The sequence below is a fragment of the Rosa chinensis genome, chromosome 5 (assembly GCF_002994745.2).
Source record: "Rosa chinensis cultivar Old Blush chromosome 5, RchiOBHm-V2, whole genome shotgun sequence".
NCBI lineage: Eukaryota > Viridiplantae > Streptophyta > Magnoliopsida > Rosales > Rosaceae > Rosa > Rosa chinensis.
In genome coordinates this window covers 13,929,073-13,955,485 of record NC_037092.1, presented here as the reverse complement: position 1 = coordinate 13,955,485, position 26,413 = coordinate 13,929,073, and the positions used below count along the sequence as shown (strand labels likewise).

General features: G+C 37.2%; 2 protein-coding genes across 2 annotated transcripts; one reads left to right on the top strand and one right to left on the bottom strand.

Moving 5' to 3' along the window:
• The first annotated feature begins 1,396 nt into the window (after positions 1-1,396).
• LOC112201346 (probable aspartyl protease At4g16563) lies at positions 1,397-3,080 on the top strand. The gene has a single exon (XM_024342234.2). The coding sequence runs from the start codon at positions 1,435-1,437 to the stop codon at positions 2,881-2,883; it is 1,449 nt and encodes a 482-aa protein (XP_024198002.1). The 5' UTR covers positions 1,397-1,434; the 3' UTR covers positions 2,884-3,080.
• A 12,528-nt stretch (positions 3,081-15,608) lies between these two features.
• Positions 15,609-19,423, bottom strand: LOC112167707 (ras-related protein RABF2a). The gene is made up of 7 exons (XM_024304757.2): positions 19,166-19,423; positions 18,388-18,465; positions 18,136-18,303; positions 17,525-17,573; positions 17,268-17,341; positions 16,329-16,422; positions 15,609-16,002 (listed from the first exon to the last, which is right to left on the bottom strand). Exons 1-7 carry the CDS (start codon positions 19,202-19,204, stop codon positions 15,902-15,904), a joined length of 603 nt encoding a protein of 200 aa, XP_024160525.1. The 5' UTR covers positions 19,205-19,423; the 3' UTR covers positions 15,609-15,901.
• Between the last annotated feature and the right edge of the window lie 6,990 nt (positions 19,424-26,413).

Sequence of the window (26,413 nt, the reverse complement as noted above, 5' to 3'; positions counted from 1 at the left end):
ATCATGATGAGTCATCAACTGGAGCAAAACATGGGGTACGTAATGTGAGAAATACTTTCTGAAGCTGATTATTTAAATGCAGTACTTTCTAGTAAGCACTACTTGAGCCAAAAGTTAGATAAAGACCATAAATCATGCATCAATACGATTAAAAGTGCTAATAGTTAAGATCAATCAACTAGCAGCCAAATTCAGCAAAGATTATAATTGCAGATTGTTGGTGCCACTTTCCAGTATCGTGTTCTTTATTAGCATTTGAAAGGGCATATTAATGTTCTAAGTACAATTTCAACTAGAAGAAGGCATATAAGTAATCCCGGCCCTTGTTCCTAAAATAGTATCCTAATCCCATGTGAGAGCCTGGAAATAGCAATAAGTAGCAGTTGATCAGTTGTTGGCAACTTGGCTGTATCCGGTATTTTGCGGATGTTGCATCATCTCCAGGTGAGAAGGTTGCACCTCTGACGTGGTCCTCATATTCTTGTGTTTTTTATGTTCAAAGTAACCATAAAATCCGCAGTGGCATGAGTTCCACTATCTCTTACAGTTATGATCTGTTAGGAATCAGTCTTCGACTTTATTACTTTAACCTATACATCATATAACCATATATCTTCCTTTTAAATTTTTGTCATCATTCTGCTATAGCTCCACGTTTTAGAAATATTTGCACTGCGCTGATAGCACTTTATGTGTTATCCTACTGAGCTATACAAAATCCTAACCAATGTTTGATATAAGCTGCTGATCTCACCTTAATTAGGCTGATATATATAATGTTACTAGATACATTCTATCTTTACATATATAGGTTTTGCACTCTGCGAACAAACGAAAAGTGAGAAATGAGAATATATTGCAAGTTTTGAACTCTGGATCTCCAGCAACAGCAACTATGATACTATCACCATGGATGCAGCATTATTTCTTTTCTTTGAAGGAATTCTAAATTTAAGAAGATGAATGATTCGCCAGAGACTCGTAGAGGTTACCACTTTGTTGGTCAGATGTCTAAAAACTGTCTATAATATAAAGCACGCGCAGTACTACGTACTCCATGTCCTTATAATTTATCATGATCACTTATAGGTAGTACAGTAGCACTGTTGTTTATCAATTATGATTACTTATATGTAGTTATGTATGCACATCTAATCTATTATGATTACTTATAGGTAGTAGTACTGTTGTCTATTAATTATGATAACTTAATAATAGGTATGCACATCTCTCTCGCATGTGCGTTTGTGTGCTCAACTGCTCACACACTCATACTCGCAATATTCTTCAGAGCCTAGGTCTTTGATCGTAAACATCTGTTAGCTTAGTCCATCTCAGAAAACCCTATATATGTAAGCTTGATTGATCAAGGTTGAAAACCCATCTATAAATAGATTCCATACCAACTACTTGTGAGCTCACTCAAAAGTCTAAATGGCGACACCCTTCACCAATAACCCCATCCTTATCCTTCTACTCATTGCATTCCTGAGTTTCAACCAAACCCTAGCCAGCCAGAGGTCCTGTACTACATCCCTAGTACTTGGTCTGAGGCATGCTTGGAGTTCCATTCGGAGTCCAACATCCTCCGCTAACTCAAAAAAGATACCATCACAAGTCTTAGACTTGATGGAGCCACTGAGGGAAGTCAGAGATGGGTATCTGATATCTCTCAATTTGGGGACACCCCCACAAGTCATTCAAGTTTATATGGATACTGGTAGTGACCTTACTTGGGTTCCTTGTGGAAATCTCTCTTTTAGTTGCATGGATTGTGATGACTATAGAAACACTAAACTAAACCCTACTTTCTCTCCTTCAGCTTCTTCTTCATCACTTAGAGACCTATGTGGTAGCCCCTTTTGCAAAGATATCCATAGCTCCGATAACGCTCTCGATCCATGCACCATGGCCGGTTGTTCACTCACTACCCTTATTAGGGGAACATGTCCTAGACCATGCCCTTCATTTGCTTATACCTATGGTGCGGGTGGGGTTGTCGTAGGGACCCTTGGTAGAGATACACTAAGGGTTCATGGATTTAGTAGTGGTAACCCTAGCAATGTCACTAGTGAAATTCCCAGTTTCTGTTTTGGGTGCATTGGGTCTACTTTTAGAGAGCCAATTGGTATTGTAGGGTTTGGTAGGGGAACGCTTTCCCTCCCATCGCAACTAGGGTTCCTACAAAAGGGCTTCTCTCACTGTTTCTTGGCCTTCAAGTATGTAAACAATCCCAACATTTCAAGCCCTCTAGTTATAGGAGATGTTGCTATTTCTTCTAAAGAAAATATGCAATTCACTCCAATGTTGAAGAGTCCCGTTTACCCTAATTACTACTATATTGGGATGGAAGCTATCACGATAGGTAATAATAGTATTACACAAGTGCCCTTAAGCTTGAGAGAGTTTGATTCACAAGGTAATGGGGGCATGTTGATTGACTCAGGAACCACTTATACTCATCTTCCTGAGCCATTTTACTCGGACGTTCTTTCAGTGCTCCAATCAGTGATAACATATCCTAGAGCCAAGGAAATGGAGATGAAGACTTCTTTTGATCTTTGTTATAAAGTTCCATACACAACCAATGCTTCCTCAGATGAGCTCTTTCCTTCAATCACTTTCCATTTCTTGAACAATGTAAGCCTTGGATTGCCTCAAGGCAATCACTTCTATGCTATGGGACCTCCAATCAACTCCACCGTGGTGAAATGCTTGTTGTTCCAAACCATGGATGATGGCGATTATGGGCCGGCCGGAGTGTTTGGGAGCTTCCAGCAACAAAATGTGGAGGTCGTGTATGACTTGGAGAAGGAGAGAATTGGATTTCAAACAATGGACTGTGCTTCAGCTGCAGCCTCTCAAGGCCTTCACAAAAGATAGTGGGATGTTAGTTCTTGCTGTGTTGTGCAACTGCTTATTAGCAGACAGAATACTGTGAGGATTGGCGGTTGTGATATTTGAATTCCTTTTGCTTTGTGCCTTTATCTTTGATTTCCATGCTTTGTTGCCCTAAAGAGACAAGAAATGAGCTGGTTATATTCCCATAGCTTGGTGATAGGACAGAACAAACTGAAGTGGAGCAATATAATTAACAATGTTCTATCTATTTTAAAGAAAGTATTCAAGTTTTCTTTGGCAATTGTTCCACAATATGGTGATATATATATATATATATATATATATATATATATATATTGTGTGTGTGTGCATGTGTAGATCTAATTAGTTGATAACATAAGAATGTGAATGGTATACCAAGTTTCCCAGAACATGGGTTAATTTCAAAGTTACTGTTGTATTATCATCAAGAAATGAGTGAAACTAGAATCAAGTGATAATTAACAAGTATTAAGCTGACAAATTTTCTTAAAGTAATTTGGAAGATCATATGTATCTTCAAGTACTCTTGAACATTTTGGTGATTACATATGCTGATGTTAATTATTGGACATCAGTAATTAAAAAAATTCTTTCAATTTAATTTGGGAAGTTCAAGTACTTTCTAAGAGGCCATTTATTCCAGTACAGATGGATGTGATGTGCCCATGGCATGGTAAAAGTTTCTTTTGACGATCCCAAATTCCCAACAGAGAAGTATTTCATGAAGAAAACCATATGAAAATTTTTTGCTGGAGGAATGAATAATTTGAAGAGGAATTTAAATCAAGGTCCAATTTCGTGCACTACAAAAAAGAATTCAAATGGCCACGGCGCAACGCCGTCACGGAAAGTCAAATTGCCGTCGCAAAAGACCAATGGCGACGGTTAGGCGACGGCAATTTTGCCGTTGTCGTTGAGGGCGTCGCCATTGCTATTTGCTACGGCAATTACGCCGTAGCTTGTAGTTTGACTACGGCAACTACGCCATCGCAAAGGTCAATAGCGACGCCACCTACCGCAACGGAATTTTTGCGACGGAAACAATGCCGTCGCAAAATATGAATTGTTAATTAAAAAAAAAATCTTTTCTTTTTTAACAAAAAGCATACAATTGACATTTTGTTCAATTACTTAATTATGCAAACAAGATAATCTATAAGTACAGAGCCAACAAAATTGAAATACAAAGCTTGGAATCCTTGGATAGATAATATTTGAGGTATGATTATACAGATACAAAAATGCACTAATATTTAAACCTTAGCTAAAACTAGGCGGCTCACCCATGCCAGTTTCTGTTTGATTTTCTTAAATTTTATACAGAATCTAAATTTACTAAAATTTCATATCACTCTGGTCTTTGTGCCGAAAGGACTTTCGGGATAGTGGATTTCCAGGATATCCTTTCCCTGAGAAAGTTGAAAAATGTAAATCAAATAACGAATTCAACCATATTATAGAAAACTCTTTAGCCTCTGAACCAGCATCAGAAAGGAAATATTAATTGTAAATTAGAACTCAGCTGAGCTACAATAACAACTTTCCAGATAAAGCAAGATCACACATTCACTCGCAAACAGATAGAAAAAGTAGAGAGTTCATACCAGATGTGAAGCAAATGATCACAGCAGCCTTAGCTGCCTAATAGTAATCAAATGATGTTTCCTAATTGTTTCAGTTGCTAACACTAGCCAAACAAACAATGCAGACTAAGTATCACATCAAACCCAATTAGCAAAATAAAAAAACAGGCTTTGTGAGAATGTGGTCGTTTATTTTGATTGGAACTGCATACAATAGTAACAAAAAAAGGAATCATGGTTTCGGGTCTTTTCATTCCAAACCATAAACTTGAAACATTCACTACACAATAAAAAAGGTAAGTAGCAGATCAGAAGAGCAACGGTCGCAAGGTGGCACAGTCCTAAAGCAAGAAGGTTTGATGTGAAATTGAACAGAAAAACCATGCATGGATATGAAATTGAGACAATCCATGAAACTATGAAACACAGCATACCCCTTGAATCCTCTTCCCAGTAACATCCTTGTCCTTAAACTTTAAAATAGACACTGCTGGTCTTCTATGTCCATGTTTAAATTTTAGAACACTTGTAACTCATACAATTTTAGAACACTTGTAACTCATACAATGATTCTTCATACAAAGGACAAAGAACTAATGTGAAGTGTGGAAATTAACACATTGTTGGTCCTATAGACCAAGATAACGTACATAAGAATATGTACCTTGACATTTTCCTTTCCAAATAGCATTCTGGACCAAGATTCTTTTGCAAGATATACTTCATCCATAAGGATGTCATGATATCAAGGATTCCTTGAAAATTCTGGTTTCTTAATCCCATTGTCTACCTCACTGGTTTTCAAAAAGAAAATAATTAGTAATTTACAAACCAAAAACTACAAAGAAATTAATAACTCATGTTTGAGTACACTAGCTACTTTGTTTTACCGGCAATACTATTACATGATCCAATCTAAAGAAGATGTGAACCATCGTGTAAGCAGTTTACATTTTGAAGGCCAAAAGATCCGAAGCTCATTTGATAATGAGAAACGAAAAACCAAAACAACCACTGAATCTCATTTTCAATACCTGACAAAGAACTAAATAAAGCAATCTGATTTCAGTTGTATCAGTCTTTGCATATGATCATATTTACAACCGTATAAAAACTTTTGAAAACGTGTAGCAAAACAGAAACTGAACAGATATTAGCAACTTCGTTCTAGTTTGAAGACTGGAGAAAGATTACAAACCTGAAATATGTGGCTATCACTTATTTCAATATAATACAGAACCATGCAAATGATTAACAAATATATACGATTCAAGTCTAAATGCAGTACTAGTCCTATTAGCAGTACTTAAAATCACTCAAATAACCCTGACAACAAAAATATCAATTCTGAAGGATCCAATCCTAGAAATACAGTCAAATTCATGCATATACCAAAACACAGGACCAACAAATCATTCTGCAATCAAATTAAAAAAAAATTGTAAACTGAGCTGACCACAAAACTCAATTAGGCAGTGCCTGTTTTTTTCAGAGGACACAGAATTAGAAACTCTGCCCATCTTACCATCCAAATGGGGCACAAGATAGAGCCAAGACAGACTTATATGAACCATCTTCTTGTGTCCGAGCTTCTTATTTGAGTTGCTTTACAACCTTTTGTGATTACCTGCAACACAGAATCAACATTCAATGCGGTATTCACATTAACATGCAAGTCATCCTAACAAGAGAACATCCTTGATACATAAAAAGCTACTAGTTTAGATAACCTTCCTTGATATAAAAATCATCCAAACTACTGAACTATACAAATCCTAGTCAACTACTAAGATATACAAATCACAAATGTATCATCAAGCTTCAAGTATCAATGAACGGAAATTCGCAACATAACTTCACAAGTACTAATATGAAATTGATCACCAATTCCTATAACAAGAAGGAATCCCCCATAGACATTGAAGATAAGTTTACTAACATTGCTAAAAAAAGAATCAACTGTAAGTGAAAAACTTAAAAGAGGGGAAAATAGAGACCTTTGAGATCGATAAAAACAGTCGTGTTGCTGTCACCATAGAGGTCTGGGCTAACCTATTATTATGCACCAACAAGTATCAAGATTTATAATTCAACCTTCAAAAAGAAAAAATAAGGATTCAATCATTTCTGGGCTTAAGGATTAAAGTGAATAAAAAATAATACCTGCCAACCAGCTTCAATGTTGTTCAGATCTTCACCAAAAGACCCTCCTAATATCCAAAGCTAAGAGAAGTTGAACTCATTAGGTTATTGACTCCTTCCAGCTACTTTGTTTTCTTAAAGGGGCCCTGGCCCAATGCACAAGATTGAGTCAAAGTATTCCCACTTGCACCACCAACATATTTTCATTCTCACTTACCCATTTTAAAGCAAAAAGATAATTTTGTCCTCCAAATAATTAATAAATCCCAAGACGTACCTCTCATACTCTCTCTCTCTCTCTCTCTCTCTCTCTCTCTCTCTCTCTCTCTCTCTCTCTCTCTCTCTCTCTCTCTCTCTCTCTCTCTCTCTCTCTCTCTCTCATGCTCTCAGCCAGATCCCTGCCAATCGTCCTTGTCGGCATGGTCGCCGATCATCGGGAACGAAGATGATGGTGAGATCGAGCAAGCCGTCGTGATTTCTGTTCCTGGTGAGGCCTTCATCTCTGGTTTCTGGTCTAGATGTCGGCGGTGATGTTCATGGTAGGTGACCGCTGTAACATCGTGCCGGATGTGCACGACGACAGCGAAGAATAGAAGCTGGAGATCTACTCTTCAATCAATGGAGGAGGAGGAGCGGTAGGCCAAGGTTCGTCTATTTCTTATTGGAGAAACCATTCTCACTCTCGCTGATATCAAATGGCCTCGGCTTCGTTGTAAATCCAAAGATTTGGTATTATTTTTAGTAAGTTCTCTTCAATTGTGAGAATTGTGTTGGTGATGTTTATATGTTTTGGATTCTATTGGTGAAATCTTTGTCCTAAACTCCTAATTGATTGAATTATGAAAATCGGTGATGTTTATGTATTTTGGGGCTTTGTTAGATTAGTGTGGAGCAGAGTTGATTGAATAATGAAAACTTTGTTGGTTAGTGTTTATGAAAGTCGGTGAAAATTTTGTGAGTAATTGGATATGCACTGGGCCTTGCTTTAATGGCTTTTGAACAATTATAGATTACTTTGGTGGTATTGCAGTAGCTGATGGACATTCTCAAATCAAATCAATTCTGGATGCCCAAATCATTTATCCGGGGGGCTCAGAAAGAGAGGGAAAAAAAAAAAAAGTTTTACCTGGGGGGTAATACAAGGCTATTGGGGGCAATAGACGTTTTTAAATTGATATAATCTCTTCATTTTTTTCTTTAATCAAAGTTTTAACTGTCTAATTTTAGGAATATTAGTTCTCATTTCAGCTACCAAAAGTTCTATTGAGGGGCAATAGACGTCTATTGGGGGGCAATAGACGTTTTGAATTGATGTAATCTCCTCTTTTTTTCTTTAATCAAATTTTTATTTGTCTAAATTTAGGGAGATTAGTTCCCATTCTGGCTACTGAAAGTCCTATTGGAGGGCAATAGACGTTTATTATTGCGGGGCAATAAACATTTCCGGTGAGATTTTCAGAAAATTTAGGTGGGCGGCAGCCGGTAACCGGATTCCAGAGGCCAGTGACCGGATTCCTGTGACTGGTGACGGGGTTCCGGTGAAGGCTCTATGGTTTTTCTCTCTCTCTCTCTCTCTCTCTCTCTCTCTCTCTCTCTCTCTCTCTAAGTAATAAAGGGGTGAGGGCAAAATGGTATTAAAAAAATTAAAAAAAAAAAATCTTAATGGGGTATTAGGGAAGACCCCCCTTAGAGTGTTTTGGGTAAGAGGGAATTAAAAAAACTTAATAGGGTAAGTGGGAAAAAAATCTCTAAAAATGGGGTAAATGGACAAAAACCCTTCTTAAAATGAGCCTTCTGTGTGGTAGTTAGGCCTTATCTAGTAAACTAAACATATCCAAAACACTTTAGAAAGAAATGTGATAATCTTTCAAAGTCAAATTTATAATAATCTTTCAAAGTCATGTGATAATCTTTCAAAGTCCGTCTATGTTTCATACAATATATGCTTAAACCAGAGTGTCATAAAAGGATGACATTGACAACACTGCAAATCCTATTAAGCTTCTGCATAGAAGAAATAGGTAACTGTACTATGAATATGACACACACCCACCCACCTATGACCAGGCAAATAAGTCTCTATTATATTATAATGGCCACCAACCTTGGTCCCGGGACATAAGAGATCACAATTCATTCACTCCTTGGCTTTTACATATTCATCTTAAGCTTTTTGTATACTCTAAAGCAAACTCTAATCTTGTTAATGCAACACATTTGTAATTTGATTATCAAATTGAAAATCATTGTTCAATTTATTTTGAAACCTATAGATTCATCAAAAGACCATCATGCATTGATAAATTCAAACAAGCAGCCGAACAAAGTTTCATGTGGTCATGAATGTGCAACCACTCAGGTTTGTGTTATTGCTTAACGTCCCTCCCATGAAAAACAAAAGGTGGTTTAGCTCTAATATCTAAAAGAGACAAGCCACAAAAGGACAAGGTATCTATAACATACCTCATATGTCATGTTATCAGGATCGATGTTCTCTTCCCATTCCACCTGCAAACATACAGAAAGCAATAGTTTGAATTTTCTTAGTTACTAATGGAATACAGAGAAAGGTGTTTTCCACTGAAAGGTCCCATTCCACCTTCAATATCAAAAACGTACCCACTTCCTTAGTTACTACTACTAAAAAACTTAGAAAGGCCATTTAGGAAATAAAAGAGGTAGTGGAAAAGAGAATAGGCACCTCCACTGAAAGAGAAGCCATCACCCACTTGATAATCAGCATCTATGTGATAATCCTGCCACAAAAATATGGTAACAAATCAATCAGATGTACAATCACATATCTTAAGGACCCCAAACGCTTGACTACCTCCAAAGAACTAAACAGATGGACCATTCAGAAACCGTAACCTATGAAATCCTAATCTCTAAAACACTTAAACAAAAAACAGTAGAAAATTCTCACAAGTTATACACAATACAACTCCACCATGTAAAAATCAAACCAAACCGAAAGCGAAAGGGAAGGAACTCACCGGCTTGGAGTCGAGTTTGATAGACAGCCCGAGAGCACCTTCGGCGAACTGAAGTTGCTGAATCTTAGACGGCAAGCTTGATTTTACAGTAGTCATATCTCTACCGCAGCTTTCTCTATTGCAAAAACTACTTCAACCCCTAAAACCCAAAAAAATACAACAAATTAAACCAAAAACTGAACCACACAGATAGAGATAGGGAAGCGGCGATGAGATAAACCTCGAAATCCCTAAAAACCACCCAAGTTTGAAGCTTTTGATTGAAAAATTAGATCAGGTAAATACAAACAGTGATAGATACAGAGAAAGAGAGACAAAGAGAGAGCGGCCGAAGTACCTAAGAGAGGATGGAGAGAGAGGCAATGGATGCATACACATCTGGCGGTGGAAGCCTCGAAGGGCCTCCCAGAGCAGGAGAGAGGGATTTGGAGAAGAGAGAGAAACCCCAATTGAATTTGGGAGAGACATATTCACTCACCTAATGACCGGATTATTGGCTTTGCCCTTTACATCAATGGGATGGCGTCGAGCGAGGATGAAGAGAAGAAGAGGAAACGAGATGAGATGGAGAGTCTGGAGAGATCTGGGTTTGGCCCGAGTTTTTATCTTATCGAAAACAAAATTTAATTATGGCGACGGAAAGATATTGTCGTAGCAATTGAAGGCATATTTATGTGACGGCATGGCGTTGCCGTCGCAAATAATTTTTCTCTTTGCGACGCCGTATTTGCCGTAGTGAATTTTTGATCAATATCTTTTTGATTATACATAATTGGTGAAGCCAAATGAATTCTTTTTTGTAGTGGTAGTTCAATAGTGGATGCAATCTGGCCGGTCACTTTTTCTTTGTTAATTGTGGTCCATTGACTATTTATTCTATCCACTTTTCCCCTTCAGGTCAAGAAAGGAAACAAAATTAAATTACCTAATTTTACGAAATTTTCATTATTATTATTTTTAATTTTTCAAGTGTTGAAATTTAAATTATTAATTATGTATAATCATTCAAAAAATTATGAATAAATATAAAACGAACATAACTAAACAATATAAAACTTCAAACTTAAAACATCAAGTCAACCTAACCACGAGATATAATTAAAGAACTTGAAATCAATTTACCAAAAAGTAAGCAAGCATGACTCTCTATTTTGGCTCCTTAGCTATTTTGGAGAGCATGTTTAGCTTTTTATCTATTTTAACAGCTGCACCGGACTCCTAAGTGACTCTCTATTATAACTTTTAGCTATCTCGCTCCTAAATATAGAGAGCGGGATGAGGCTCTCTATAATTTAAAATATTCCTTTTAAGTTATTTTTTGTAATTTATAAATACACTTAAACTATTTAATCTTCATTTAAAAAATAATATAAATTCAAAACTAGTTAAAATAGAGAGCATTGATGCAGATGTAATTCTAAAGTGGCTGGCTAAAATAACTTTTTAGCTACTTTAGCTAAAATTTGACTCAAAAATGGCTAACATTGCTAAAGATGGTCTGAGTGTTTTACCTCATACAGAGGCATATGTTTTCACATCTCAAAGAGAAAATATGATATTTTAGTATAAACCTAACCAAAAGGTAGAAAGTGAAGAACATTAAATCAACCTAACTACAAGATATATATATATATATATATATAATTATAGAACACAAAATCAACATAAAAATAATATGCAAACTAGAATGGATTGGGTGGGAATTGGGCTTGGTCTACGGCCCACTATCTTTGTTGGGCTATTTGTCTTTTGCTAGAATGGATTGGGGCTCCCGTGCTTTATTGGTATTGGATCTAGGACCCATTCTATGGTATCTGTTCGTGAAAGATTGTATGTCAACATGGCCATGTTATGACACCCTTGGCCGGCTTTGATCTTTAAGTGGAAGAGTGCCCTCAATTCTGCGCCAAATTGACTTTATCAATTTGTGCATTAAATTTGCATGGGTAGTCAAACCACCGACTACTCAATTCACTACACGACTGTAATCAGTAGTGTAAAATCAGCCATGTGTTTCGATGCTGTTACTCTTGCCTTATTTATTCTTCCTTATAATCTGATGCAATTTTTGCATCTTTTCCTTTCGTATTGTTTATTTTGGTTATTGATATATTTTTGCATCATCTCATTGTAATCTTTCAATTTCAATAAAGGGCTGACCTCAGTTTACTAAAAAAAAAAAACCTCATATAGAGGTATAATTATTTTCACCTCATACAGAGGTAAGTTTTTCACCATATATGTCTAAAACAAAGGTAAAACCACGCACTATACCTCATATGCAGATACATAAACAAAAATTATATTTATAACAAATCATCAATCTATTGATAAGAGAGAAATGGTTCATGTAAGAGAGTAATGAAGACAAATTAAGTCAACAATTTCAGTACACACACACATATGGAATAATAATAGGACTAAATTCTGCTTACTACCCTATACCTTCAAGGGTTCACCAGTTCAGTCCCTGCACTTCTAATTTAATCAGAAAAGTTCTTGCACTCTCCAATTTCATCAAATCGATCCAATCTATCACCACTTCGTCAATTTTAAGGAAAAATTTCCAAACTACCCATCTGCATTCACAACACTGACGCGTCGGCGGGCTGCCTAGCGATGGGTAGTTTGGGAATTTTCCCTGTGAGAAGGTCCCACGTCAGCATTTAACAGCGAAAATTGACGAAATAGTGATGGATTGGATCGATTTGATGAAATTGGAGAGTGCAAGGTCTTTTCTGATTAAATTAGTGCAGGGACTGAACTGATAAACCCTTGAAAGTACAAGGTAGTAAGCAAAATTTAATCCTAATACCACAATGGTGGTGATAAGAAAGACGAGACAATACTGATAGGAGATGAGAGAAAGAAGAAGAAGAAGAAGAAGAAGAAGAATGAGAAGAGAATGAGGCAATATGTAATAGGCAAGATCAAGGAAGAATAATGTCTTATTATTAGACTTGTAAATGGACCGGATTTGGATCGGATCGACCTAAATCCAAATCTGTTTACTTAAAAAAAAATTTTGATCCAAACCCGCTCCGTTAACCCCGCGGATCATTAGTAGCTCGATCCAAATCCGTATCCGCCGGATTAACGGATACCAGATCCGCTAATCCGACCCATTTATAATTTCAAATATTTTAAAATTTTAATAGTAATATTAAATTTATATCATTATACCTTATAAGATATTAATAAAATATTAAAACAACATGAAAACTATCACCAAAAGTAGAATTATGTTATCAAAATTCTTAATAGTTCTTAGAATCTTGGGTGGTGGACTGTCCCTTAGATTTCTGCAAAAAATTTGTATTAGAAATTCTTCATATTTTATATTTTATATTTTTGAAAAATAATAATATATTAATAAAAAATAATATTTTATTATTATAAAAACGGGCCGGATCATTAACGGATCGGATCGACCTAAATCTGTATTTGATCCGTTAAATAAATAGGTTAACGGATTCAGATCATTAACGGATCAAAATTTTCTATCCAAACCCGTCCAATAGTCACGGATCTGGAGCGGGTCCGGATCAAAATCCGGTCCATTTACAGGTCTACTTATTATATATAGATTTGGGGAGTCCTAGGCTCACACTCAGGTGAGTGTGTGTGAGCCACACTCGGACAAGTGGCGAGTTCTCACAATTTTTTAATATTAAATTACACAATAATTAAGAAAGCTACTTTTAATTTATATTGTTCCATTTCTACCCTCAGTCAATTTCCACAACATCATGAACTACTCTCATAACCTCTTCAGCGCTCAGTCCTGGCACCATCTCAGCGAATAGCTCCGATCGATCCAACAAGTCCTCGGAGAAGCTCACCCACGTGGCCATGCCTACTCAAATAGCTTGTTCTCTGATCGAGTCCACCCAGTCGACGACTGAGTCCAAATAGTTGAATCCAATCAATGGCTGCACCCTCCGATTCTGGATCGCCGTCACCTCTGCCGAGGCCAATGGGCTCGGGCAACTAGACTGAAACCCAAAGCAAAGCTATGATCTTTGATCTTCATAAGTGGGTATGTTTGAAATTTGATAACATGGGTTTTGTGGGAAAAGAGAGGAGGATCTATATGGTTTGATTCAGAGAGAAATGGGTGCCCAGAATTGGTGAGATGTTAATTTTTTTTTTATTATGAAAAACAAATTATAACTTTGTGGTTAGATGTTAGTGTTGGTGAGTAGAATATGGTGGATTTGGTTTATGAAATGGTGGAGGAGGTGAGTCTCAGGTGAAAACATAATTAAGGGATTGCTTTTGTTTCGAGGGATTTTACTGTTTTTAGGTATCTGATTGAGACCTAGACCCACAATTCCCACTCATCAAAGCTCGAACCTTTCACCTCAATTCAGTTTAAAATTTCCACAATTTTACATGATCTGTGCGGAGTTTGAACAGTATAAGAGAAACCCGTTTCAGGTTTTGCATCCTTTCTTAGAAATTCCCAGTCTTTGTTATCGTAAATGTGGTAAAATCGAAGAAAGTTTGAATCTTTAAGTCGTTTCCTGCTAGATTATGGGTTTAATTTGGTAGGATATGCTTGAATTCAGAACATTGCCGTTGTTGGTTTTTGTTTGGGTGTAGAAGATCATAAGGAGCGAATCTTGGTGGTTTCTAATGACAATGCCATCGGAAATGTGGTTTTAATTGCACAAAACCGGCGAGATCCACCAGCAGTCCCGGCAATGGTTCCAGGATGACCGTGATGGGTTCATTTCGTAGCTGCGGGATGAGAAAGACGTGGGTTTGGGAAGAAACAGATATGAGGAGGGAAGAGAATGCGAAAGAAAATTGAGGGCAAAAAGGGAATAATCTATATAAAAAAAGAAACTGACATGTTTTGCTTTCCCTATGCTATTTTGATATCAGGAAACTATTAGAGTTCGTCACTTGTCCTAATGTGGCTCACACACACTCAGCTGAATGTGATCCTAGCACTCCCCTATAGATTTTTCTTTTGAATTCAATCAAGAAACTGATAATATAAATTAATGTCAAAATATTAAATTTGCTGAGATTATATTAAAACATATTGCAATAATTTAGGATTACAGTTAATATATTGATTTTTATTATTTTTTGTGCAAAAGATATTAAATAAGGGTATATTAGGAATAAAAAATTTAGGTGTTTGAATCCGCAAAATAGAAAAGGAAATAAATCTAATATGACAGCCGAGTCATAGGACCGCGATTAACAGAAAAATTCATCCGGACTACAGTCAATAGAGGGTCTAGATTTTGGACTTTAATCAAATTAACTCGAGGAGGAATTTAAGAATAGAGCGAACAGCAGCATGATTAGATAAAGACGAAGATTGACTGGGTATTAGGCTTGTAAGGATGTGAAGAGCTAGCAACAATTAGCCGGGGAAAATTCATCGTCAGATATAATCACCAACGAGAAATATGTCAAATATGTGCCGACTGCCAACGAGAAATTCGTTGGTAAAGAGTTTTCTTAAATACGGTTGATATTAGAAGCCAAGGATAACCAAGGCCAACTAACAACCAAGCCACCAAGGAGACTAGGAGAGGATTCAGATTTGTTAATGCTTGGAGAATTCGGATCCTCTTCTTCACTCTAGTTAACCTTGGTTATCCTTTACAGTCTTCCCGGCAGTCGACTCAAGGGTTTACTAAAACTTTTTTTAGAACTTAAATGACACACATTTCGGATATCTCTCAGCAGGAACTAATTTGTGGACCAACAAGAACCAATTTAAGGATCTTAAATCCTTACTTCTTCTGTCCCAAAAAACATAAAATCCTTATTTCTTGATTCAGTTATATTATATTCTACAGATGACCTCCTTCTTTCTTTCCTTTCTTTCTTTTTTTGGTCTGATACAGAGGACCTCGTTCAAGGAACTTGATTCATTTCACTGCATAGGTTTGCTGAAAAAAACCACCCCGCCCTACCAATTCAAAAATATCCATCATGTCGTTTTATGTTAGAGAAATTCATAGTTTCCACTTTCCACTTTCCACTTAATATTACCTTTGCTTCTCATTAATGAATAAGCAATAACAATACCAGACCTTGCAGCTCAGAGTCAACATGCCAGACCATTTCATTACATGAAATTAAAGAACAATCTCCATAAGATTTTCACACCTTGTGAAGGAAGGTATCTAAGCAAACTGCATATACAAATCTGAATAAATGTACACATACATGGGAAACTCAGTAGCTGATACGTCATTTTCCACTGTGAGTTACACAAGCTATTATGGAAATACTGAGCAGGCGGTCACCAAAAGCACCACGCGATCTCTATGAGCAACAAGATGAGCTTGCTACCCTTTCAGAAGGTCTATCCATCAGAACCATTCCTGCAGGGTTCTGCACAGGCTGCACTCGAGGCAATCTCTTTGCTGTACCGAAAACAAAAAGAAACCATTAATCAGATAACTGAATATTTCAAAACAAATCTGCAGAAAGACTTGAGTAAAGCCACTTTTGCGGGTATATGCATTGCCTTCTAAAAATTAAAAAAATTAAACCCTAAACTGAATTCGAGTACTTCTGAATACTAAAAATAAAAAATAACGTTCTTTTCAGGATCAGGGCCTATAGACATGATTTCAAAATAAATCCCTGACTAAATGACCAAGTATCTTATTTTGTACTAAAATTCATTTCAAACTTTTCCTTCAACATGCAACAAAAAGCTTAGGGTTCCTCCTGAAGGAAAAGTTACCTATCTCATAGAAAATGTCATTGACATTGTCTGCAGTTTTGGCAGAGGTTTCGAGGAAGAAAAGGCCATTCTCCTGGGCATATGCTTGTGCCTCCTGCAAGAGCAACAGCATTCATATAAAAAATATGCAAGTTGGAAAAGCATATAACAAACAGACTCTAAATTTCAATCAGATTAGTTCAAAAAGATCACCAAAGTCTTTTACCATCTTGTGCCTGGAAGTTTATCCAGCTTTTTCTATATGTCCATTATATTTTCAATCAACTCTTTTTAAAAGCAGACAACATAATCAATTGGCATTCAATAAATAGTAATTGAAGTCTCATTTTTTTTCTTTTGCTTCCTTTTTATTTACTGGACACATAAATTCCACAGAATTAAACAGTTGCTGATGAGCATAACCATTGTTCAAGCAATTTTTTTCTGTAGATTTTAATCACAATCTCATCCTAGGAGCCAAGACATCCTAGAATCAAAAACTGACCTAGATAGGGAAATAAAAGAAAACACACACTAGACACAATTTTCCTTCAAGCCACAATTACAAGGAGAAGATCATGGCAAAATCAGAGTTCATGCAGGGACAGAAGCATGATAACCTCTGGTTCCGAGTATGACATGAGTTTGGAATTGATCATTTTATTTATCTATTTTAAGCAATAGTTAGTCATTTCACTTTTTCTTTTCCTTTTTTGTTGCGAGTAAAGGGTGGATACAGGAACAGGAGCAGTGACATAATTACCATGAGAATGAGACCGTAAACTAGAGTCCAAACATTACTATGCAAAGAATGAAACTAAGCATCTGAACAGAATTATTTTTTATATTAAATTGCTCTATTCTTGAAGAATCAAGATCACAAAAATTTAACACAAACAACCAAGAGCTGTATAAAATTCAACCAGTAAGCAGGATAAAGAAACAGAAAATGATAATTACCTCTGCTGCCACTTTCCTTGACTCTACCAGATCTGCTTTATTCCCAGCTAGAGCCATGACCATATTTGGATTGCCTTGTCATAAGAGAATGACCCAAATAGATAGAATTAGCTATATTGAAAGACGCAAACTCGCATAAAAAGTTAGTATACAGAGTGCACCACCTAAACAAAACTGAAATTAAAGTTATAGCCTAAGATTGTTTAAAGCAGCCAAGGACTGAGTGAGTTTAGCCAGCAAGAAAGTGTGAGCAATACCTTGTGATTTCAGTTCTAGCACCCATTTTTTTGCTCGCTCAAATGAGGCCTACAAGAGAAGAAATAAAGTTGAATTTCTGTTTAAGGTGTAATCAACTAGCAGAACATAGACCTTTCCACTTTCCCTATATTCAACATATGAAACAGAAAAAGAAAATTTCAAATGATACTTAGTTACACAGAAACAATTTTCAGCTCGGGAGGACTACAATATTTTCGTTGTTTTAACTTTTATTTTTCAGAACTAGGGGAAAACTAAAATCCTTTTTACTATATTAAACGAAAGCCAAGACAGAAAACATAAGGCCAGCTATTCAAAATGTCAAAGATTTAGAATTAACTAATGTAATTGCAGATTGTAGTGCAAATTCATTAACTTGATCTTTAAAATAGGTTTTGGTGCTGTAATCTACACTAACGAGTATGACAGATAGAAGAGGTCTATTTGAATGCAAATACCCTAGTGAGGAAGGTAGCAGCTTTAGCCTCAGACCTCAAGGATCACTCTGCTTTCTCAAAAAGGTCAAATGCCTCACCCTCAACTTCACCATCACCAAACGATAAAGTTTAGATACATCTAGAACTTAAAGAATGTGGATAAATGGACTCACTTGGTTAGTTAAATCATACACAATTATTGCAGCAGCAGCTCCTCTATAATACATTGGCGCCAAACTATGGTACCTCTCTTGACCTGCTGTATCCCAAATCTCAAATTTTACAGTTGCGTCATTTACAGCCAATGTTTGCGAGAAGAAGGCAGCACCAATTGTGGATTCCTACAGTATCATACAATAAAAATCAATATCCAGGAACAAAAAGAAGTTATAAAAATCTCAAAAGTTTATCGTAGACCAACCAACCTGAAATTCAATGAACTGTCCTTTAACAAAGCGCAACACTAGACTAGACTTTCCAGCTCCAACATCCCCAAGAAGCACCTGCAGCACAATATCAAACATCCCTCCAACGATCACAAAATGCAACTTTCAGAAACGAAGAAAACATTAAACTAAACAAGTAGAGGGTTTACACACCTAACATAGAACTAGATTTGACTACATATTAGAGAGACGATATAACAACGAAACAACTTCCAAGCAAACATTAGCCCACATTTCCGGAACATACAAACAAAGCCATTATAATACTTGTTTATTATTCTCAGATACCTTGGGGGTACACAACATCACAGACAGTCCACGATAACAACAACACAGAACAAGACTTTGGTTAAACAGCTACGAAACACAATCAACTTTCCGATAAGCATCAACTATCAACCTCACATCAAATCCCAGAAACCCAAACCCACAGTTGATCAACAATCCCAAACAAGGTCCTTATCCAAAGACCCACAATTACAATCAGACTCATATTTTCAGGGTTTTAAACCCTTACGATGCTAAGCTAGATCATCAACCAAAACCATAAAAGAACAAAACTCAGAACCAAATCAGACCCGTATCAGATAACGACACTAATCGATGATCTAAACCAAACCCAGATCAGAATTCTCATCGAATTACAGACCAGACCGATCAAAATCAAAACTTGACCACAAACCCACAATCGGACCAATCAGAATCGCAAAATTGAAAACAAAGCAAGCTAAAAAAAAAAGGGGTTTTGGGGGCGGACCAATTTGGCATTGATGTTCTTGTTCCCGGTGGTGGCCATGAGAGTAATCGATGCAACGATCAGAAGAATTGATCGGAATTGAAAACGTTGACGAAAAGAAGGTTAGATGAGAGCTGAAGCAAAAAGGCGAACAAGGAAGGATCCTAAAGACCGAGTAGTACCAACAAACTCTTTTTCTTTCTCTCTCTCTTGTTTCTCTCTGTTAAATGTGAAAACTGAGAAGCGATGATTGTTTTGTATTCTTTTCTGTTTGGTGTCTCTAAATTATATTCCTAAGTTTTCCGCGTTTATAAAAGCCGAAGTATTATTCTTGGACGGGCCTGGTCTGGTGGCCGCCCATCATTGTGGACTTGTGGGATGGGCTTTGACGGTAGTCTTGGGCGCAATGTAAGAGTCCAATTTACTATTCTTGTAGATGTTCGGTTGAGGGATGAAACTTTAATGGTGGTCAAAACTGCAGTCGAGTTTAGAACGCCACTACGGTTTATACCGCACTAGCAGATTCAATGGTGCCCCCGTGCCAGCTTCGAAGTCGATCGAACGGTTTCAATTTTTTTTTTTTTTTTTTGTAATTGTGTTCGACAAATTGCTTTAAAAAGACTACAGTAACGACAACAAAACAAAACGAAAAGGTTTGGGTGCAAGTTTCGACTAACTTGTATGATGGACTTTTTCGGATCTACTACAGGTAAGTTAATGGTTGGTGTGTGTGTGTGTGTGTGTGTATTTTTCTCCTTTGTTTGTGAATGGCCGAATGCAGACATGTTTGCACCTGATCAAGCTTATTTCCAGAAACAATGATATTTAGATATTCCCTAGTTTGACATGCAATAAAGATATTGTTTGAAAGAAACTACTACTAAGGGGGGTGTATTTAATTAGGAGTCTATAGGATTGTTTTGTATTTTAAAAATCCTTTAAAATCTTATGGTATTCAATTAAGATTTTCAAAAATCCTTTAGAATCTTGTGGTATTCAATTAAGATTTTAACAATTCCTTTAAAATCTGGTGGTATTCAAAAACCCAATGATTTTCAAGGAGTTTATTAGATGCTTGATTCTGTAGGATTCTAGGGTGCTTGGTATAAATACCAAACCCTATCGGAAATCCAGCCTCCAGAGGTGAGATTTTGATGTTTTCCTTTTTTTCTTTCTCTCATTCATTCTGAAGACCTCAAACAGCAGAAGACGAACTGACCTAGACCTCTAATCCGACCTCAACCTTTCTATTCTCTACTAACCAAGGTAATTTTCATTTTGTATAACCAAAATTGTCTATTCATTTTTTATCCTCTGAATTTCTCTCTGTATTTTCTGTTTTTGGGGTTTATCATCTACAATCCAGGTTTTGATTACATGAATCTTGTTCTTCACTGAAATTACAATTCATTCAGTTATGCCTTGGATTGAGTAAACCTTTCTTCCCGACCAAGTCGTTAGCTCTCTGTTTTTAGTTGTTCATAAGAACCAAGAACCAAGAACTAGTTATATAGGAAAGTGAATATAAAACCAAGCAGTGTTTAGAATGAAATTTCATTTTTCAACTGATCCCGCATTCATCTAATAAAGGGGGTTCGCCTTTGATTGTGCTAGCTCAGGTTGATTTGTAGTGGTTGGTATGCTGATTTTGGTGGGCTCGTTTTTGGTGTGTATTATATATTTTGAGGCACGTCAATGTAATGTATGTGTATCATATAGTCATGAAAGATTGAGAATGCCACATGCACAATTTAGAAACGAGGTTGGTGCATGTGATGTTGTCAAACTGACTCTAAATTATTGATCGCATTTTCTTATTTGAAAATGCAATATGTAGATTAGATTGTTAGTCTGACATTATATCATACCATGTTTTTCTTTTCTCTTTTTCTTCTACAACATCATAACAAATTCATAACATACCATAGATCTGGCAAGGCATTTACATAGAGGCCAGAGTTTAGTTCTCATAAGGACTTTATGAAAGATTGCATATGATAAAAGTCCTAGCATGTTTATTATATAAATCTGTAAGAGGATTAGGCACTCTAATTTGAAACTAAATAAATTGACATGCCCATGTTTATAGCCGGTTTCAATGTTGTGAGTTGCTTTCCAAAACACTGATCCTTGTTTACTGTTTCTTTACTTGCCTTCAAACTTGGACTCATACTGTAGCTTTGCAATTGCAGGAGTATTTCAAGTGCACTTTCAAATTTAACTGCCATCACAGAGGCATTAGCAACTACATCACAAATTCTTGAAATGATTGACCATGTAGTATTGAAACCGAAGACAGAAAAGGGATGGCTTTGCCACATGTGAGAGGAGAAATAGAGTTCCAAGACATATACTTCAGTTATCCATCAAGACCTGACAGCCAACTCTTACAAGGCTTGAATCTTAACATTTCGGCTGGTAAGAGTGTAGGTCTAGTTGGGGGAAGTGGCTTTGGCAAGTTGACAATGATTTCAGTGATTGAAAAATTTTATGAACCAGGTTGAAGGTGAAATACTCTTGGATGGACATGCAATCAAAAGACTTCAGCTGAAATGGTTGAGATCCCAAATGGATTTAGTTAATCAGGAACCTATTCTGCTTGCAATTTTCATAAGAGAGAGCATACTTTTTGTGGGGGAAGTGGCTTTGGCAAGTTGACAATGATTTCAGTGATTGAAAAATTTTATGAACCAGGTTGAAGGAGAAATACTCTTGGATGGACATGCAATCAAAAGACTTCAGCTGAAATGGTTGAGATCCCAAATGGATTTAGTTAATCAGGAACCTATTCTGTTTGCAATTTTCATAAGAGAGAGCATACTTTTTGTGCTTTTGGTAATGTATTTTGACATGCACAATTTGTTTTTATAAAACTCGTTTTTCTTTGAAGTTATAATAAGTATTCTATTATTTTTTGTCCAAAATTATTTTCATTGTATTATTTTATTTTGGTCTTTATTCTATTATTGTTATTAGGACAATCCATGGAGTTATTAAAATCCAAACAAATCTTGCTATTACAATACTTTAGAATCTGTCCAAATCCATATGGAATTAAAACAATCCGTAGATTCTATAGAATCCACGGATTATAAAAAATCAGACAGAATCATTTAAAATCTAGATTGAATACACCCCCCTAAGTTTCAGAATTTTCTAAACTCCACCATTAAGCACATAAAACTCTATATATAGAACTTGGTAATGGAAAAGTTCAGTAAGCGACTTTAAAACTTATATTCTTTGGGGGCCGTGACCACTTACCAAATTTCAGCTTAAAAATTGTCAACTTACTTCACTAAGAGTTTTTTAACCTCATTTACCCAATCTAACACTTAGAGAAAATGCCCTCATGTACTGAGGGCAATTGCTTATTTGCCTACTAAATTGGGATTTGCTAATTCACTATTCACCCAAAATTAGCAATTGCCTTCACTTTGTAAATGCACCAATAAAAGGCAATTTTAATGTCAATATACTATTTGGACTTTAAAATAAATAAATTGACTTTGTCAATCCAATAGAGGCCTTTGAATTAATATCAAAGAGATCTGGCCCTAGGTAGAAACCCACATGAGTGTGGGAGCCACAACTTAGGTCAGGCAATTGAGTTGCTAATTCTCGGTCAGCTGATTGCCCGACTTGCTGGGACCCACGAATTGGTCGACTGATTAATTGCCGCTACATTCTTTCTTTTCCTCATTTCCACTGATTGGTCACCCAATCAAACAGCCGGTGCATTTGCTCTTATTGACAGTATTGCCCTCATTTTAATTTTTAAATTACACTCATATCTCTCTCTCTCACTCTCTCAGACTCTCTCTTTCTCTCTTATCCCTCCAATCTGCATGGTCCTCTCTCTCTATCTCTGCCATGGCAGCTCCGGCGCCCCACCACAGGCTTCGGGCCCTCTCCTCCATCAAATCTCCACCGCCATCAGAGACGATCTCAACCGTCATGGGTCCCACCCCAAGCCAGCCCCAAGATCGAAGCACTGTATCTGGATCTTTATTGAACCTCCGAGCGCCGCCGTCACCAAACCACTGATCCAACGACCATTGCCACAACTCAAGCCCAACTAGGATCCGACTCCGATCCCAGCCCGATTCGATTCCGCTCCCCTTACACAACCACCCCTCGACCACTCCTTCCAACCGAGAAAGACGAACACGACCCTACCCCAGTCTCCCGGCATGAGATAAGCCAATCACCGGCTAGTTCTCCAACCCAACCGGTCTCATCTTCCGCCGCCCAATCCTGTCACAACCTCCAAACCGCCGCTGGGGAAGCACCGGCGAAAAAACCAGCTGGCCTCACACTCCGGTGGGTGCCCAGAGCACTTTTTTTTTTTGGGTGTACTGTGAGCTCCGAGAATGAGGAAGGAAAAGAAAAAAAATTACTCGTACAATTGAACATATAAATTGATCAATTGTGTCTGTAGTGTATTCATTTTGGTTTTGGGAGTTTATGCAATTCACTTGAGGGTAATAATATGATTATTGGGGGCAATAATATGATTATTGGGAGGCAATAAAAAGGGTATTGGGAGGCAATAATATGATTATTGGGAAGCAATAATATGATTATTAAGTATTATTAGGGGGCAATAAATTCAGACGCCGGAATCCAGTCATCAGTCCGGTAGCCGGATTCCAATCACCCGTCGCTGGAGTCCCATCACCGGTCACCATCAGAGACGATCTCAACCGTCATGGGTCCCACCCCAAGCCAGCCCCAAGATCGAAGCACTGTATCTGGATCTTTATTGAACCTCCGAGCGCCGCCGTCACCAAACCACTGATCCAACGACCATTGCCACAACTCAGGCCCAACAAGGATCCGACTCCGATCCCAGCCCGATTCGATTCCGCTCCCCGCCCGATTCGATTCCGCTCCCCTTACACAACCACCCCTCGACCACTCCTTCCAACCGAGAAAGACGAACACGACCCTACCCCAGTTTCCCGGCCTGAGATAAGCCAATCACCGACTAGTTCTCCAACCCAACCGGTCTCATCTTCCGCCGCCCAATCCTGTCACAACCTCCAAACCGCCGCTGGGGAAGCACCGGCGAAAAAACCAGCTGGCCTCACACTCCGGTGGGTGCCCAGAGCACTTTTTTTTTTTTTTGGTGTACTGTGAGCTCCGAGAATGAGGAAGGAAAAGAAAAAAAAATTACTCGTACAATTGAACATATAAATTGATCAATTGTGTCTGTAGTGTATTCATTTTGGTTTTGGGAGTTTATGCAATTCACTTGAGGGTAATAATATGATTATTGGGGGCAATAATATGATTATTAAGAGGCAATAATATGATTATTGGGAGGCAATAAAAAGGGTATTGGGAGGCAATAATATGATTATTGGGAAGTAATAAAATGATTATTGGGGGGCAATAATTATTTTATTAGGTATTATTAGGGGGCAATAAATTCAGACGCCGGAATCCAGTCATCAGTCCGGTAGCCGGATTCCAATCACCCGTCGCTGGAGTCCCATCACCGGTCACCAGAGTCCGTCACCGGAGTCCACGGCAGGCCACTGGTCACCGGAGTCTAGCAAGGTTTCCAATGACTTGTCTCTCTAAGTGACAAAGAAGAAGAGGGCAAAATTGTCCCAACAATAAATAAAAAGGAATAAAAAAAATACTTAATTGGGTATTAGGGAAATGATCTCTTAGAGTGTTTAGGTAAATGGGCAATCTCTTAGAGTGTGTTTGGATGAGGGAAAAAATGATGGAATTTAATTGAAAGTGAGGATTTCATAATTCCTAAAAACCAATTCCCTCGTTTGGCATTATATTTGAAATTTTAAATTTCTCTGTGAAAAAAAAGAAGGAATTCGCTATTTAAATTCCTCACTTTAATTTCCACCAAAATAGGTGTCATTTACGAATTCCTTTGCAGTATTCAATTTTTATTTCTAAAACAAGACTTTTTTCTATTTTATCTTTTTATTTGTTTTAAACTTTCTTAATTTATTACACATTTCAAATCCTAAATAGATGCAACCAAACAATAGAAATTGCAATTAATGGAATTTTAGATTGATGGAATTAAAGATTCCATCATTTATAAATTTCTACGGATTTTATAATTTTCTCATCCAAACGCACCATTAGAGTGTTTGGGTAAGTGGAGTTAATTAATCTCAAAATTAGGTAAATGATCATTTTCCCTATACTTTGTTGGGAATGAGCAATGAGGAGGACTGGCAAAAGTAGACAGGACTATTCCACCTGAAAAAGAAACAAAAGAAAAGTCAGATGAGAGATTTATGAACAGTGATGAAGGAAAAAGGTAACCGTGTGATGTTGCTGTTATCATATGCCGTGATATGCGGGTAGCTGAGGTTTCTTAATCCAAAGATTGCATTTTGATTTTTGAGTTATAGGGTCTGATATTGCATCACAAGATTATAAATGGCCTTTTTGCCTACAAGCATGAACTTCTGCATTGCAGGTGGACTCTGCATAAATTCATCGATGATTTGAACGCTCTAAGCATGGATGTTCAGATGCATTGGTGGGGGTGGCAATGGAGGTAATTTCCCAACTTCAAGTTTCATATGCTTTGCTCTTTTCTATATCTCCGTTGCATTCTCTTATCAAAGTCCCGGCCCTGATGATAGTTCAAAGCTTTGGATACTTTTCAATTTCTCTGCAAGCTAGTGCTAGATGGTAGCTGATCAAAGTGTAGATTACTGCTGTTGATGTGTGTAATTACACCAAAAGAGAATAAAGTTCTTTTGTAACACCCTATGGCTCTATGCTTCTTCTTTATTCAGCTACTCCATCTTTCCTACAAATCACAACTCTTAACTTTTGGATTTGCCGCTAACTAAACAAATAAAAAAGTAATTGATCTTCAACCCCATGTTCTATGTTGGGAAGGAACAATGAGCACTGAGCTGAAAAAAAAAAAAAAGTGGAAGAGTAGTTTAATCATAAAAGAAGCAAAAGGTAATGCCACTGTTTTCATATGAAAGGAGGCAAAAGGCTGAAAACACCATTAGGCCATTATACATCTCCAGGCTCTCCCTGTGATGCTCTTCTCCAAAGGGAAAAAAGGCAAAAGCGTTAGTCCACCCCGCCCTTTGTCAGAGGGGCTACCCCCAATTAGCCAATAATGACCACTCTCTCCCTCTCTCCCTGTCCTCCTTCCTCCTCCCTCCTCAGTCCTCTCACAGTCGGACCAGAAACACCAACTTTTGTCACAGAGCAAGAGAGTCCAAAATCAATGACACAATAATACCAAACAAAGATGAT